This window comes from Musca autumnalis, unplaced genomic scaffold, assembly GCF_047663935.1.
Source record: "Musca autumnalis isolate F117 unplaced genomic scaffold, ASM4766393v1 scaffold_3, whole genome shotgun sequence".
In the NCBI taxonomy this organism is placed as follows: domain Eukaryota; kingdom Metazoa; phylum Arthropoda; class Insecta; order Diptera; family Muscidae; genus Musca; species Musca autumnalis.
The window spans coordinates 58351682-58369339 of record NW_027411866.1 but is presented as its reverse complement, the minus strand read 5'-3'; the positions used below and the strand labels follow the sequence as shown (position 1 = coordinate 58369339).

Below are 17658 nucleotides of genomic sequence, written 5' to 3'. Positions count from 1 at the left end.
CATTCCAAAGAATCTCTGTTTTTTAATTTGCAATAAAAATGACGTTTTTACTTAAATTTAAAAGAGTGTGAGACCATCTTATTTAGAATAATATTTTATACATCGTTTGTGGTGGAAGTCCCTATGGGCAATGGACGTTTTGAAATAAATGGTCTGTTCCAGAACTGCAAGAATGTACTAATTTTTACTATTTTTTTTCGATAGCATAAAGAAAAAATGTTATCGTAGTAAAAATTAGTAGCTTCTTGCAGGTTCTGGAACACAGCAATAGTATTTATTTCATTCGGATCATAATCGTTCAATCAAACGCATACATACACCAAATAGAAACAAACAATAGCAAAAATGTTCTGTTGTGTGTGTGTAGAAACTGTCAATGCGAAAAAGCTTTGGAGAAAAAATTTGGGAGAAAAATTTGTTCCCGTTCCCGAGATTTGCACCTGTCCATAGGAGAAAGTCTTAAATCCCCGGCAGAAGGCCGGCTATTTAGGGAAAAAATTGAAACAAAAATTCATTGACCTATTTCTCGGGAAGTGTGGACTTCCCCCATATAATTGTATTCCTGTGTTGGGGGAGACGAGACTTACCAGTAATAATAAAATTTTCATACGATACGAGTTTCGTAAATATGTTAAACTTCCCTGCAAAAAAATTTGGAAGTAGTGCAATACAGAGTTATGATTTCAATACATCTTTCGATGTAGTCCACACGGAGTTATGAAAAGTGCACTCCGCTCGATACATTTTAGAAGCACTCGCATAAAGATCCCTAGCCAAGCAAGCCAATTTTTTGATCCCTAGTCTTTTTTCTGAACACAAGAAAGAGTGTCTAAAATTATAAGAATTTGTTTAAAGAAATAAAGAAATGCAGCTAAAGTTACGAACATTGCTGTAATTCACGAGACGCAAATTATGTTTGAAGTGGAGTTGGGTTTTTTTTGGAAATCTGAACTGGAGTAGGAGGAAAAATGAAAAACCATTTGGATGATGAAGCAATATTAATTGCGGTGTCATAAAAAGCAGAGCAGAGGAAGTAAACTAACTTACGATCAAATTTAATGGAGAGCTTTTTATAATTTCTGTTAATGTAATAAAGTTAATATTCTTGTGTTACACGAATAAGCACTGCATTTTATTTATTTTGGGATATTTGCAATGACCTGCATTTATAGCATCCGCATTTAAATTTAATACAAAACACTACATCAAAGGCTGTGATTTGGATCGAAAATGGAGTGCATCCTAGCTGTGTGCCGTGGAAGCAAAATGGAGTGCATCCTAGCTGCGAGCTCTCTTGTAAAATTCATAAGTGAATTCATAGGAAAAGATGTACTCCAGCGGCAACTGTTCTAGTGATTTAACTGCATCCGCGGATACAAACTTTTTGCTGGGTTAAGCCTAACATAGGGATTTTCCGGAACTTCCGAGGCCTATATCTCGGGAAGTATACATTTCCGGGACAAAAATTATACATCGTTGGAATCAGAATAGAATGAGCTATGTGTGGGGAAAATGCCGATATTTTCCGCCAAGTGCCTCTAAAGGAAATTTGGTCCAATTGTTCACAATAAAGCATTGTTGTGAATTGCTTGTTTACCTTTTGTATGTAGTTTTATTCACAATAATGCATATTGACAACTAGTGTGACAATCAGCTGTTTTTCCCGTTGGACCTGTATTATTTTGCCATGTAATTACTCTTAGAATAATTGGTTTCTCTTTCCCATACAATCACCTAGAATAGCAGGCTCTTCGTGTGTACCTCTGTTTTAGAACAATCAAACATTTCCCTTTTTGAAAAATTAACCGCCTGTTTCTGACTAAACTGGGCTGTAATGTTAGTGTCAAATTCCTTACGACATTTTATATATTTATTTCTATGTTAGGGATATATGTATATTTTTGGAAGAAAAAATATATTCATCAGAAAAAATAACTATTTCCCATAATAACTTCTTCATATTGTTACGGAATTAGATTTAACTAATCTCCGTGTAGACGTTGTTTTATTCCCCGATACGATTTGTACCAAATAAAACAGGGTTCGTTTTAGATTACGTTTCTACAATGCTTTATTTACTTTATTACACTTATTCAGAACCGACTTTAATTACAAAGCACACAGCCAGTCTCTAGTTAGCACGCAGCTACTCTTTTGCCGATCTGTTCAGTTCAACGCTTAAAACACGACTCAACTCGTCATTGCCAGTTCCCCTGTATTTATACCCCAAAGTCTCCTTGGTCTAGAATTATCCAGAAAGTCTGGCAACACCTCGAATCTGTGCAACGAACACACAGACGCACATTCGCACTAAGCGAACAACCATACTCACATACATACGTGGGGGAATACAGGCGGACGACAAGCACAGTAATGACGTAATTACAACAACAAACAAAACGATAATTACATGATTATGACAAAACAGACAAAAGCACATTAATAAAAGGTAAAGTAACATCTAGAATAATGAAGAGTGTTCTACATGGTAGTTGTTGTTGCTTAAATAAAGTAACTGCGTAATAAAAACTTTACGTTACAATTCAAATTTTTAAATTAACGGAAATTAAACTAAATTAACTTAAACCTATCAGTTACATTCGTAACATTGCCTCCCGCTTAAGCCTGTTCGTCCCGAATAGGCACAGTTCCCTCTCGGTGGTATGGGCATTGGTAGCACTGCCTCCCGCTTAAGCCTGCTCCTCATGACTAGACGCAGTTCTCGTTCCGTAGAGGTGGCAACTGATTTAGATGTACCCTCTACTGCGTCAGCTTTGGACTTTTGCTCTTCTGGACAACGTTGCTTTCTCTCCAGGAATCTTGACGTTATACCTTCTTTCTGTGTGGTCACCTTCCTAAGTGCCACCTGGTCTTCATCGGACTTGTCCTTCCTTGTTTTACGGCCGCTTTTCGATGGACCTTTCCTCGACGTACATCTTCGCTTTTTCCTCCTCGTTGCGAGATTTTTCCGGCTTCCACCTTCAGCGTACGGACATCGACAGCGATCTCGCCGGATTCTGCCTTTGGGCGATGTTTGCTTTTCTCGTTGTAGCCCACACTTATCGGTATTTCCACATTGGACCATGTCATCACACGGTGCTTTATGTCCAGGTTGATATCGAAGGCAATCATGAAGTCTACACCAAGTATAGCTTCGTCCACAATATCGGCCACTATAAAATCGAAATTTACCGATTTTCTACCCATGCTCAGCCTTTGGTAGGCCTTTCCATGCACCGTTGTAGTCTCGCCTGTGGCCGTCCGCAATTTGACTCCATTTAATGGCAATACCTTCCCTTTTACCAAATCCGGTCTAATAATGGACTTTGTTGCACCGGTGTCCAATGTCAAGGTACGCAATACACCATTGACGAAGCCTTTAACCGTTAGGTTGTGATTCTCCTGCTGGACTATGGCTATAGAAATTGTGGGACCATCGTTTTCATCCTCTGCCAGCGGCGCCTCGTGATTGACGGAATTCATTTTATTTGATTCACCTGATGTCTCTCTTTCCAGATTCTTGGCCACCGGTTGGTCGTCGCTTTTTGAAGGCGGTGAGGTGGATCTGAGCCTTGGTCGTTGCAATATGCATTCTCGTGCAATGTGTCCAGCTTTACGACAGTTGTAGCAAGTCTTTCTCGTTTTACCAGCCCCTCGTTTCACACGCATTAGTGCATCCTTTAGCGGATCGACAACGGTCTGGGAATTGTTGTCCTCAACTTGCAGCCTCCTCACGTTGTAGGCTTTAGGTTTCACCAGCATCCTCGCGGTTTCTTGGGCCAGGGCAAATGACACGGTTTCTGCAAATGTTCCTATCGGTGCCGCATACGCCGCAAATTTTATCTCTGGATCACGAATACCACTTGCAAATGTCTCAATCTTTATGCGGTCCACCAATGGATGTGTCTCTCCTGGATATGCCAACTGCGCCAACCGCTCTACTTCAGCCGCAAAGTCTTGTAAGGTATCATTTGGCTTCTGGACTCTTCCCCTCAGTTCCATTCGGTAGATCTCTTGCTTGTGTTCACTACCGTACTTACGTTCAAGAGCAGCCATTATATCTCCATAGTTGTTCCTAGAAGCGGCGGGAATACTATGTAATACGTCAGCAGCATCACCCTTCAATGCCATAAGGAGTGATACCGCCTTGTCGTTGTCGTTCCAAGAATCTCTAGCAGCCAATGTCTCGAACTGTAATTTGGCTTGATTTTTATCGTGTTATGAATAGCTCTCACTGGACCGCCTTTAATTTCCAGTTCCGACATTTTCTTTTCTATGCCAAGAATCTTCTCATCTTGAGCCAGAAATTTCTCGTCAACAGACAAAATCTTTTTATCCAACTCTTTAATTTGTACTTCCACGTTTTCTACTCTCTTTTCAATCACCATCGTGATGTTCTCGAGTTTCTCGTTAATTGTTCTAGAATTTACCTCTAATTTTTCCTCTAATTTCCTGGAATATTCTTCACTCTTTCTGGAATTTTCTTCCATTTTAGCATCTAATTTCTCCATCATTTTACTGGAATTTTCTTCAACCATTCGACAATTTTCTGCTTTCATTTCCATCATAATTCTGGAATTTTCTTCATTCTTTCTAGACATCTCTTCTAACGTCTTACAGTTGTCAGATTTCATTTCCGCCATAAGTCTGGAAGTTTCTTCATTTTTCTTATTCATTTCCATGGAGCTACCTTCTATTTTCTTAATTTCCAGCATCATCATAGGCAGCATTGATTTCAAATCGTCTCCACTGGCAGCTACCGATGAAACTTCCTCAACGGAGGATTCGCCCTTTGCCGATAACTCGACTTCCTCCTTACTGTCGAACTCATATGCGTCGATGTTCATTCCACGGCGCTCGAACTCTTCCAACAAGCGTTTTTGTAGTTCGGCCTTGTTGCCAGTAGAACACAACTCCAACTTACTTAGCTCCTTCTTCAAGTCTTCCACTCGTAGATCCTTAAACTTCATTGTAGGATGATCGTAATCTCACTGCTGACACCAATTGTTACGGAATTAGATTTAACTAATCTCCGTGTAGACGTTGTTTTATTCCCCGATACGATTTGTACCAAATAAAACAGGGTTCGTTTTAGATTACGTTTCTACAATGCTTTATTTACTTTATTACACTTATTCAGAACCGACTTTAATTACAAAGCACACAGCCAGTCTCTAGTTAGCACGCAGCTACTCTTTTGCCGATCTGGTCAGTTCAACGCTTAAAACACGACTCAACTCGTCATTGCCAGTTCCCCTGTATTTATACCCCAAAGTCTCCTTGGTCTAGAATTATCCAGAAAGTCTGGCAACACCTCGAATCTGTGCAACGAACACACAGACGCACATTCGCACTAAGCGAACAACCATACTCACATACATACGTGGGGGAATACAGGCGGACGACAAGCACAGTAATGACGTAATTACAACAACAAACAAATGCAAGAAAGAAGTAGCAACTAAACGATAATTACATGATTATGGCAAAACAGACAAAAGCACATTAATAAAAGGTAAAGTAACATCTAGAATAATGAAGAGTGTTCTACATGGTAGTTGTTGTTGCTTAAATAAAGTAACTGCGTAATAAAAACTTTACGTTACAATTCAAATTTTTAAATTAACGGAAATTAAACTAAATTAACTTAACTTAAACCTATCAGTTACATTCGTAACAATATAAATGACATGTAACCTCCTCCAAGTCCGAACGACGTGCCGCACACTAAAACACCGCTTATAGAGACGGTAGAACATTTGTTAATATGGTGTGGTATTTTGATAAGTTTGAAAAAAGTAAACTCCTAATAAACATGTAGTTTTTTGATTTCAAAAACAAAAGAGTGAAACAGCTTCTCCTTTTTCAATGAATTTCCAGCGACCTCCTCAATGAATTTCCAGCCTCCGGTCCCGACCATCACGGATAATCGAGGTCCGACTGTACTTATTTTAGCACTTCAAGTTCGATCAGCTGGTATTTTCTGCTTCGTCAAACAAAAATAACTACGGTAACAACTTTTTCTCGGAAAATGTTTTGTATGACTCAAAAGAAAAGTTTCAAAATTTCTCAAAATTGCTCTCTCATGAACATTTTACCAGAAAAGTAAAGGAACGGAAAAATGGTAGAAATGGTAGCATATTTTCGTCTTTTATTTCACAGTTTTTAATTTAGTTTTGTCAGCGTTCGACTTTTTCTTCTGTTTTTCGTCCATTTTTTTTTTTTCTTCATTGTGAAATAATCGTCAAACAAAAGTCGAAAAATCAGTTCTACCATATTTTACATGCAGAAATTTTGCTGGTAGCCTGTGGTAGAAGAGAAAGGCACATATGCTCTCTCCTCTCTCGCTCTCTTAAAAATTGCAGCCAGTTTTACCACTTGTTGGGGTTAAGGAACGCTTTGCAGGTTAAAAATGGTAACAAATGGTAAGTAAAGCACAGCTATGGTGTATTGCTAAGTTTACATTTACGAAATCCACTCGATTTCAACTGTCAATTCCATAGCTCAAACGTCAAATGAAATCTCATCTGGATTTCATTTGACGTTTAACCTATGGATTTGACAGTTGAAATCGAGTGGATTTAGTAAATGTAAACCAAGCATATGACTTTGTTATACCCCGTTTATATATAACCGGATTTAACAAACCGACTGGGTTTTAAATGTCAATTGCATTGCTTATATTTCAAACAAATCCTCATAAAGAAGGTTAACCCTGCAAAAAGCACTAATATAAACAGCATATTATTGGGCCATGCCATGGTACAATTAGAAAGGTAGATGCATCAGCCCAGCTGATCGAATCTAAAACGTCAAAAAACTAGGAATTCGCTATGAAAAATCAAAACAAAAAACCATGATTCGGTAAATAAGACATAGCATGTCTACACTTTATAGACAAACATAAGGGGTAGTTTACACTATATGTAAATGTCATATGACATGAAATTTTCCATCGTTATATATTCGCTAATATGTGTAATATTGGAGATTTTCCTTATGCCATTTACTCTGTAAAATGTAAAAAAACTACGTCTCCACATTGCCTCCGTGGGTAAATATGGAATGTTTTTATTTCGTGTCATATGACATTGATAGATAGTGTAAACTACCTCTAAGCGATAAAAAGAGACAACAAGAGACCATTTGGCGAAAATTTTGACAGTTTAAATTACAAAAAAAGTTGCTTTGTTGTAGCAATTCTCCGATGCATCTACCTTTCTAATTGTACCATGGGCCATGCTCTTCGGAAAAACAAAATACGAGTACCCGGTATCTGAGAATTATTAAATATCCAACGTGCTGCAACACTAGAAAATAGAAGTAAATATGATCTTGCTCACAGCATCGATCTGGTTATCGTCATCTATTCAATAGATTCAATCAACTTATTTTATTTAAATTATATTTTACAATATAAAAATAGATATTCGCAACTGTCCGTGGTGATTTCGTCTTAAGAGCGTGAATCGTGAGTGTGTTCCCATCTAAATCTAAATCTGTGTCGTGTTCTGCGTCCAAATTATGTTTTTATGTTGATTTGTCCGTCCCTTTTTGTTTGTCTCGTACTATTTTACTGAGTTGTTGATTGTGATCAATATGGAGATTTTGCGATGTTTAACTTTAGGAGCTTTTTTGCTTTTTGGATATGTATTTTTTCATAGTCCCGAGGTGGAATCGTGCAATGAAGTTGTCTGCGCTCCTATCGTTTCCAAATGTTTATTAACACAAAGTTGTAAATGCGAATCGAAAAATTGCTCCTGTTGGCAGGAGTGTTTAAAATGTCTCGGAAAGTACTTCGAGGAATGCTGTAGCTGTGTGGGTAAGTCAAAAGATGTCAATCAAGATTTGTGGCATCAAATAAAACAATGTATGGACGGAATTTTAACGAGCTTTAATAGTGGTTAGATATCTAACACAAACGAACCCAATCTATAGGTATATGTGTAGTAGTGTTTGATTGGAATTTGATTTGCTGATAGTAAGCATTGGATAAGCATATTCACTAGGTAGATGCATCAGCAATTGAGTACTGCGAAATGTCAAAAATATTTTGCAAAAATAAATCGATTTTTACAATAATTTATACACAATTTTGATTCAGAAGATTTTAATAAATGCACAATTCAACAATTTTATTACAATTTTTAAATTTAGAGATATTATTAAAAAAATAAATCAAGTTTGACAGCTCGTGGGAAACACCAGCATCAGTCTGATCATGATCAGTCTGTGTTGCCAGTATTGGGGATCATGATCAGTCTGTGTTGCCAGTATTGGAGATTTTTCTACGAATTGGGTACCTATATTTTTCCGGAAATAGGACACAAATTTAGAACTAGAGATTTGAGAATTTTGTGGGGAAACAAATCTATTTTTGGGGATTTTATGGGAAATTTTTGCGATCAATTGATATGATTTTTTATAAGAAAAGTACAGATCGCACATGAAATTAATGAAATCCATGGGTTTCAAGTATAGTAGTTCTATCTATATGCAGTTCCCAAGAAGGTATCACTGCTTTCTGATGTCGAATTTAGAACTTCACTGTTTGTATGTTAAAAGCACCAAATAGAGTAAATAATAAAAATTACTTTAGCTAGGCTTCAAAATATTGTTGCTATAAAAGTGTTCCAAAAATAGCAAAAGTTGTACCCAATCTTATGACAGTAAAAAATGTCATTCTCTTATTTTCTAATTGACAAGTTTGGCTGATCTAACATCGTGATTTCTGGATTTTTACAAAAAGTGTAATTCTTACAATCCCATGGTTAAAGGACGCGTAGCTGTCATATTGGACAGCCACTTCACTCGGAGACCTTATGGTCCATTGTGTTTATCCTGTAGGGGGTTTGAAAGAGAAGAAATGTATATTACATGGAAAAAAAGAATAGATGTCAAGGAAAGAATTAAACAAGGTAATGGAGTAAAAGAGTATTAATGGTAGAGAAGTCATTGAAAAGGGTGTTTTAGATATAAGAGCGAGAGAGGAGAGTTCCCACGCTAAGACGCATTGGCTGGTTCTCGTTGAAGCCATTTTAAACCTTTGGCCAAAAGAAGCAGTTTCGTCGGCTCGACTTGGCAGAACGTTTTCAGAGATATTGTGGTGTGTTCACCCACCGTTCGAAATCTCCTGGTCATGAGCACTGGACAAGGACATAATAAGTGTTCAATCGTCTCCGTCTCTTCTTCAGTAGTCGGTAGTGTCGTCTCTAGGTCAGAGATGTTATCCTGCAGTGTCCTGTGATTGTTCCAACCATTAATTTCAGATCGGATTCCTTCATAGAGAGAAGGGATATAGTTCTTCGCTGAGATAGGTGGGGCCAGATTGCCTTTGATACCTTGCAACCGGGTTCATTGTTCCAAATCTGACCAGCCTTGTCCCGGTAAATTTGTTCTAGCTGCCGCATGAAATGGCACAATGGTGGCTTGATAGAGTTGTCGATTTCAATATCGGTTGACTCCGATCCTCTACGTGCCAGCTCATCCGCTATCTCATTGCCTTCGATATTGCAGTGACCCGGGACCCAGCATAAGGTAACGATTGATTTCCTGCAGTCCAAGACCGCAGCAGACTTGATTGAGTGGGATTTTAGTGATTTAAGGGCCGCCTGACTATCCACGTAGATAGTCACCGGTCCAGTTATGTCCCCTTTTTTATTGCTTATCAACTCTGCTGCTTTCGGCCTGGAAGACACTAGAATGTTCGTTCAACCTGTATGAGAGCCATAAATTGAGGGTATCGCTGTAGACGCCTGCTCCTGTTCCCATTTCCATCTTGGAGCCATCGGTATAAACCTCTATACCGAGTAGAGGTGGGGAATTGTGGGTCCAGGCCTCCCTGTGGGGTATTCGTACATCAATTTCGTCGAAGTGTAACTGTGGTGATATGTAATCACTGATTACCTTCGATCCCAGTTGAAATCCGGATCATCGTAAGATAGAGGCACAAGGGCGTAGCCAGGATCAAGTCTAGGGGGGGGGGGGGCAACTTATTTTTTGTTGTGGTGATGTTTATAGTTTTTACATACAAAATTTTAAACCCTTTATTTAGGTACATACCTAATGTGGAATATTTATACCCTATACAGACGGCAGAGTTAATTTGCATTAAAAATTCCTTAATTTGAATTAACTTTTTACCCTGACAGACGATAGTTTCTGCATTTATGAAACAGCTGTTTGTGTTGTTTGTTTGTACCCAGCAGACCATTTCATAAAGTTTTACAAAAGTTCGCCAAAATATGCGAAACAAATATACTTTCTACCATTGAATTTCTCACCACGATAATGCAAAAATAAATTTAATTTATTCGCGATATTTTTGAGACTTTTTAATATTATAAAAATATTGCAAAATTTTAAAAAACATTTGTAGAAGTTATAATTTTCGATAGAATTGGTATGGTGGGTAATGAAAATTGTTGTGAAAATAAAAATTGTAAAAAGAGATTTGTTAGAAGGCTTGAAAAACGATAAGCTGCTATTCTATTCGAAAAATACCACTACTTATTTGAAAGAAACACGAAAACTTCTTATTTGTTTTACTTTTTTATTTTCTTAAACATGGAAATTTGGCAAAAGTCAATTGATTTTCAATGCAAATTGTGTCTCAGAGCATGAATATGCTCTCTCAGTTTAAATTTCCTTTGATTTTGTGCATTAAGAATGTGGATAATGCACGAATTAATTTGAATTAAGGCAGCTAATGCAAATTAACGCTGCCGTCTGTCTAGGGTATCAGTTTTCAAACAACATTTAGTATGTATATTAAGTCTTCTCTGTCAGCAAATAAAAAAATCTTCCCTTGAAATCTTCCCCTCCTTCTCGATGGTAGGGGTGCATTTTCAAAGCTTATACTTTTGGATACTTTTTAAATTAATTTTAATTTTAAAAAATTAAAAAAAAAACTTGGCATTTAAAAAGTAATCATAGTAAATTATTACCAATACATAAAACCGTTTCACAAAACATAAAGAAGATGATTTAGATGCACAAGCAGGACTTTACATACATATGTGCAAAGTTGACTGTTCGAAATTGTCATAAATGTCAGTGGCTATATCAAAACGTGGAAATGTATGGACAAATTAGGGGGAAGAGTTATTATAGCCCCATAGAAGACTAAATATTAAATTTCAGCCATTTCTGTAGGATAGCCTTACTATCCTGAAAATCCCTAAAATCGGGAGGTACCGTTCTAGTTTGGCTACATAAAACATGAACCAGTGCTAACAAATTTCTGGATAGAAGTTTATTAGGCCCAAAGAAGACTAAATATGTATTAAATTACTTCCGTTTCTATATGATAATGCAGCTAAACCCCTGGAAAATCGGACGGTACGGTTCTATAAGGGGTAATCCAAAATTTGTCGAATGTAGTTTTTGTTGACCTTTGGACTGTCTAATTTTGTTGGTTTAGTTTGGCTTTTAGGTCAGGAATAAAAACAAGAGTTTTTGTTTTTATTTTGTTTGCTTTATTATCCAATATTTCGAACGTCCCCGACGTTCATCATCAGGGATTTTTAATTTCACTTAATTAGCTATCGGTTACAACATCTGCACTTCACAACAGTTGGACATTAGTCAGTCAGTCTCATTTTGATAGGACCAGCGGTTTCTAAGCAAAATCGTGAAAACCTAAACAACCCCTAAAAATGTCTACTTGAATCGCGATTTATTTAAAAAGCGCTCCGGCGATTTTTTTTTTGTTTTTTGATTTTTCTCATCTATGAACATTGTAGGTTCAGAATCCGCAAAAACTTCCCAGGTGTAAGCACCTTCCATTTAAATTTGATTCAAGAGCACCGTGCCACATTTATGTATAGCCAACTTATAAAGGTAATGCCTGATTTTTGGTATTTTGATGAATTTAGACACAGTTTCCAATTGATTTGGTTGATATTTCGCATTTTGAGTTCTCATTGAACAAAATACATCCTCGCAAAAATTTTTCAATATAGGTCCACGTTTAGATATAGCCCCCATATAAAGATGTATTTTTTAAAAAATACCCGGAGTCCCCCAAATACTCCCAACATTAGTAAAACTCAACATAAATTTATAGTACTGATTTTAATAGTACCAGAAAATTTATTTACAAAGAATTTATTTTTAAGGAAGTTAGAGAACTATGTATGAATATCTTTTTACGTAAAAACATTGTCAATGCTATCAACTATAAGCTTAAATCTGGAAATTGTACATTTACCTCTTTACTTTCGACTTTACTTGATATATTACCGCCGTAAATTGCCAAAAATTGTACTGGATATTAACAATTTGATGTGTTTAGGTAATATTTATTTCAATCGGGATCAAATTTGTTGCCATAACTTTTCGATTTTTGTCCACGTGTAGGGCATCACAGTGCGACATGGTCCTCTTCGAACATAAACTTATTTTGGACCGATATAATAAAAACTTCTTTAACAAATTTTTAATTTTGATAGACTTTAACAGTCAATCTTTACTATATCGACTCACAATTTTATCCTGATAACAAATATGTATACTTTATAGTGTTGCAAATAAGTATTTCAATGCGTTACAAACGGAAAAATATACCCTCCATTCTATGTTGGAGGGTATAAAAATTGCATAATAATAATATTTGTTCCAAAAACATCCCAGAAGGGACAAGGGACATATCAATGAGTGCACCCCGATTCATATTAGCTCAATGATATGGGACCTACTGTTTATCGCCGAGTCCGAACGGCGTGTGTAAGACACCACTTGTAGAGAAGTTTTCAAGTAGAAATTGCATATCTCATATATTTTTCAACAGATTTCAAAGTTTACTTTCAAATAATAAATTATATTTGGTATCTTCTAAGCAGCCTATCGCAGGAGGAAAAGCAGTTTCCTATTTTTAATGCGTATTTACACTTCTATGACTATAACCCAAACATTTGTTAACCGCTTTTAAAAAATTTAGCTTATTCGAAAGATATTAGTCGTCCATTAGCAGTTATTAAATTTAAAAAATTGTATATCAGAACAACTGCTGAGACGAATTTCTTTTCGGTCAATTCAGGTAGATTCATACAAAACATATTCCGAGGAAAGGTTGTTGCCGTAGTTATTTTTGTTTGACGAAACAGAAAATACCAGCTGATAGAAATTGATATAGATATTTTGCTGGAGACCCTAAAAGCCATCTGGAATCAGCGTTATATCTTTGTTCGCTGTTGTTTAAGCTTATATTTAAGATGACATGTCTTCTGTCAAATCAAATGAGGATTTTTTTCGTAGAACATTTCGACCTTCTAACTCGCTTCCTTCAATGTCCTTTTCGTCCGTTATTTCAAGAACCGCAATGAAAGTGGCACAAGATGACATTTTTCAGCTTCGGAATATTCTACGAAAATGTCGCTCGGAAGATTTTAGCTACGGTTCCCAAAGAAATAAAATCGATAAAATCTTGATTAAGCGGTCGTTTTTCACTTTTACCCGAATCTTGCTCAGGCAGCCCTATATCTATTTATTTCAATATATTATTGTTAACCTATTGATGACCTAGAATTCTCGGACAGTTGTATCTTGTTTTGCTAAGCACGTTAAACTCATTATTTTTTGGAATAAAGATCCGGATATCCGAATTATGGAACCGGTTATTCTGATATTAAAACCGAATTTTTATCCGGTTTTTATGAACCGATTAACCATATATGTATATCATTAGAAAGCTATTAAAATTGACAACCAGATATGATTAATTAGACGTTTTAAGCGGTTATGATGGTGGAACAAAAAAACCGTATTTTTGAACCGTTTCTTAACGTTTGTGAGGATACATTTCCGTGCGTGAAAAAAATTATGATCATGACCTGGGGGGTGGAAAATTCTTTTTGGAGGTTGTTGTTGTTGTAACAGTTCGGTTGTATTCGGAAGCTCTTTCCTGAAAATTATAAAGGAAGAATGGAACGAGAAAAGGAAATGGAATATATTATTAATCAGTTGTGTGAATAGGATTTGATGTTGGCAATTGAAGGAATTGTGCTACTTCAATTGGATGTGACCACAAATCAACAGGGGTTAGATTTGTGGGGGCGGACGGACAGTTGAATAGATGTGAAGTATCGTGAGGGCTCTGATGGCAGGAGGGGCACCTGTTTATGGTACCAGGAACAATGCGTTCTCTGTAGGAATTGAGAATGCTACTGTAACCAGACCTAAGTTGTGCCAGTATGGAACGAGTTTGCCTTGGAAGAAGCCTCTCACTATCCGAAATTGCTGGAGGATGTTGATTTAGGACTTTATTGTTTTTGTACACACTTATGGCTTCGGAGACCGCCCGTTGGTGCACAATGCTCTGGGAGTCCGTGTAAGACAATCGGTTGACGTCCGATGGAATGACGTCTTGGATGTCATCACGGTAACACCTGAAGTCCTTACGGATGCGTCTAGGTGGTGGATCTTCCATCACTACGTGATGGTTGGGGTGACTCGGCTGATGGCTAGCCAGCAGGAACTGTCTAGTCAGCAACTTTTTGGAGGTGAAAGCCCTTGGTGTGGACATACAGAACCCTGAAGGGCAGATCCGCCGTGAGTCGAACCTTTGTGTTATGGCGGGTTGAATTCTGGGATGGTGATCCATAATTACAAGTGTTAAAAGTTACGTAACTGAATTTCAAGTGGGTTTAGGGTTCTACTGGGACAATATGTGCTATGTCGGCGTAAGATTATTTTCGTGATATGACCTAGCCAAATCGGCTGAGGATTTTTTTGTTTTAATATTTTAACCCCGAAATTGTACCTTTCCTTTTCTTTAAAGTATATTTTTATACCTTCTTCAACAAAAAGGACATAAACAACAAGGCAGGATAAGAGTAAGACAATAAATGTTCTACAGAAATCGTCTTAAATCGATTTGACTTAGCACATATTGTTCCAGTAGAACCCTAAACCCATTTGAAATTCAGTTACGTAACTTTTAACACTTGTAATTATGGATCACCATCGCAGAATTCACCCCCCCATAACACAAAGGTTCGACTCACGGCGGATCTGCATTTCAGGGTTCTGTATGTCCACACCAAGGGCTTTCACCTCCAAAAAGAATTTTCCACCCCCCCAGGCCATGATCATAATTTTTTTCACGCACGGAAATGTATGCTCACAAACCTTAAGAAACGGTTCAAAAATACGGTTTTTTTGTTCCACCATCATAACCGCTTAAAACGTCTAATGCATATTAGTCATATCTGATTGTCAATTTTAATAGATTTCTAATGATATACATATACGGTTAATCGGTTCATAAAAACCGGATAAAAATTCGGTTTTAATATCAGAATAACCGGTTCCATAATTCGGATATCCGGATCTTTATTCCAAAAAATAATGAGATTAACGTGCTTAGCAAAACAAGATACAACTGTTAATCTGTCCTTCGGGGTTCTGTATATACTCACCAAGGGCTTTCATCTCCAATAGGAATTTTCCACCCCCCAAAATTTCGGTTCACAGTGTTATAAAGGTCCTCTCTCAAAAACAGCTGATTTCGATTCGAGCTGTCAAAATTCATATTTGTCATTTGAATTCGCCGTGAACAATGTAACAGATAGAGCATGGTACAATTACTTAGGTAGATGCCTCAGCCCAGCTGATCGAATCTAAAACGTCAAAAAACTAGGAATTCGCTATGAAAAATCAAAACAAAAAACCATATGATTCGGTAAGTAAGAGATAGCATGTGCTCACTTCACTGTACAAACACAAGCGATAAAAAGAGACAACAAGAAACCATTTGGCGAAAATTTTGACAGTTTACATTACAAAAAAAGTTGCTTTGTTGTAGCAATTCGTCGATGTTTCTACCTAAGGGGTAGTTTACACTATATGTAAATGTCATATGACATGCAATTTTCCATTGTTATATTTTCGCTAATATGTGCAATATTGGAGATTTTCCTTACGCCATTTACTCTGTGCGTCCACACCAGCAAAAATGTAATAAAATTACGTCTTCACATTGCCTGCGTGGGTAGATATGGAATGTTTTTATTTCGTGTCATATGACATTGATATATAGTGTAAACTACCTCTAAGTAATTGTACCATGAGATAGAGAAATATCAAACAGTAGAGATGCAGGTAGATGCATCGCGAAAAAATAAACAAAAAACTTTTTTGTTGTACACTTAAAATTTCAAAATTTGATGTGTTTTTGTATGATAATTCTACTTACAACAACTTATTTGGCAGTTGAAGGTCGACCTGTTTGCATTTTCTGTTAGGCCAATCAAAAATAACTGCGTTTACAACTTTTTCTCGGAAAATTTTATGTATGCATCTACCTTAATTGACAGTAAAAAAATTCGCCACAAAAACATTCCGTCGCGGCGAAAACCAATTTTTCGCCATTGTTTATGAATTTTGACATTTCAAATCTGTGTTTTTGTTTGAATTCGCTTGAGAGAAGACCTTTATAATTGGGCCATGAACTGTATCAAATGGTTTTTGTTTTGATTGTTTTTGACGTTTGTGTATTTGTTTTGATTTTTGATTTCGAATTCCCAGTCTATTTTGACATTTTACATTCGATTAGATGGGCTCATGGCCCAATAATAGGTCCTCCATCAAGCGAATTCAAAGAAAAACGAAGATTTTAAATGTCAAAATTCATAAACAGAGGCAAAAAATTTTGAGGCGAATTTATTTTCTGTCAATTCAGGAAGATACATACAAAACATTTTCCGAGAAAAAGTTGTTACCGTAGTTACTTTTATTTGATGAAACAGAAAATACTAGCTGATCGAACTTGAACTGCTAAAATAAGTTATTGTAAATTAAATTGTCATACAAAACACTACAAATGTTGACATTTTACGTGTGCAACATTAAGTTTATTTGTTTTCTATTTTCGAGATACATCTACCTGTTTCTATGCAGTTCGACATTTCAATACCTCACAGCGAATTCAAATGACAAATATGAATTTTGACAGCTCAAATCGAAATCATCTGATTTTGCCGGAGGACCATAGTAGAATAACCCTGCGTTTACACATGACAGGACATTTGAGTACATGTATTGATTGTCAAAAGCCCAAAACTTGCCTGTGTGACGTAGGCGTCCAGACAACTGCAAAAACAGCTGTTAAATTATGAATGAAAATCATCGATTTCTTTTGTTTTCCGTTCACATATTTTTTTGTACATATTCTCTTGTTTTCAGCACACTTGAATTATCATCTCACTTCTTTTTCACAAAAATGTAAATGTAATGTAAAAAAATTGTTAACCCGACTGTCTATGAAAAAATGATGCACAGGTGGAATACAGCCGACAAATGCATGTATGTGTTAGTAAATCAGAGTTGTATTTGAAGACAAACTGTCTGGTGTAAACGCCTAGTAAGAAAAGCTAGCAGCAATAACAGCTGACTGAACTGGGTTGTAACGTTAGTGTCAAATTTTATATGACATTTTATACATTTATTTCTATTTCGATGTACATTAGGGACATATATTTTTTTGAGAAAAAAAAACCATTTCCCAGAAAGACTTCTTCATATCAATGATATGTAACCTCCTCCAAGTTCTAACGATAAGCCGCGCAGTAAATCCCCCCTTTAAGAGGCGATACAACGTTTGTTAATGTGTGAGGTATTTTCTTAAAATTTAAAAAAATAAAGCCCTAATAAACATGT

The 17658-nt window shown here is 36.6% G+C and overlaps 1 protein-coding gene across 1 annotated transcript in view; it reads left to right on the top strand.

Moving 5' to 3' along the window:
* The first annotated feature begins 7295 nt into the window (after positions 1-7295).
* cv (twisted gastrulation BMP signaling modulator crossveinless) overlaps positions 7296-17658 on the top strand; it is a 48895-nt gene continuing 38532 nt past the window's right edge. The window contains exon 1 of the mRNA XM_073978914.1: positions 7296-7822. Within this exon, the coding sequence (XP_073835015.1) occupies positions 7600-7822 (223 nt within the window). The 5' untranslated portion in view covers positions 7296-7599. The remainder of the gene's footprint in view (positions 7823-17658) is intronic.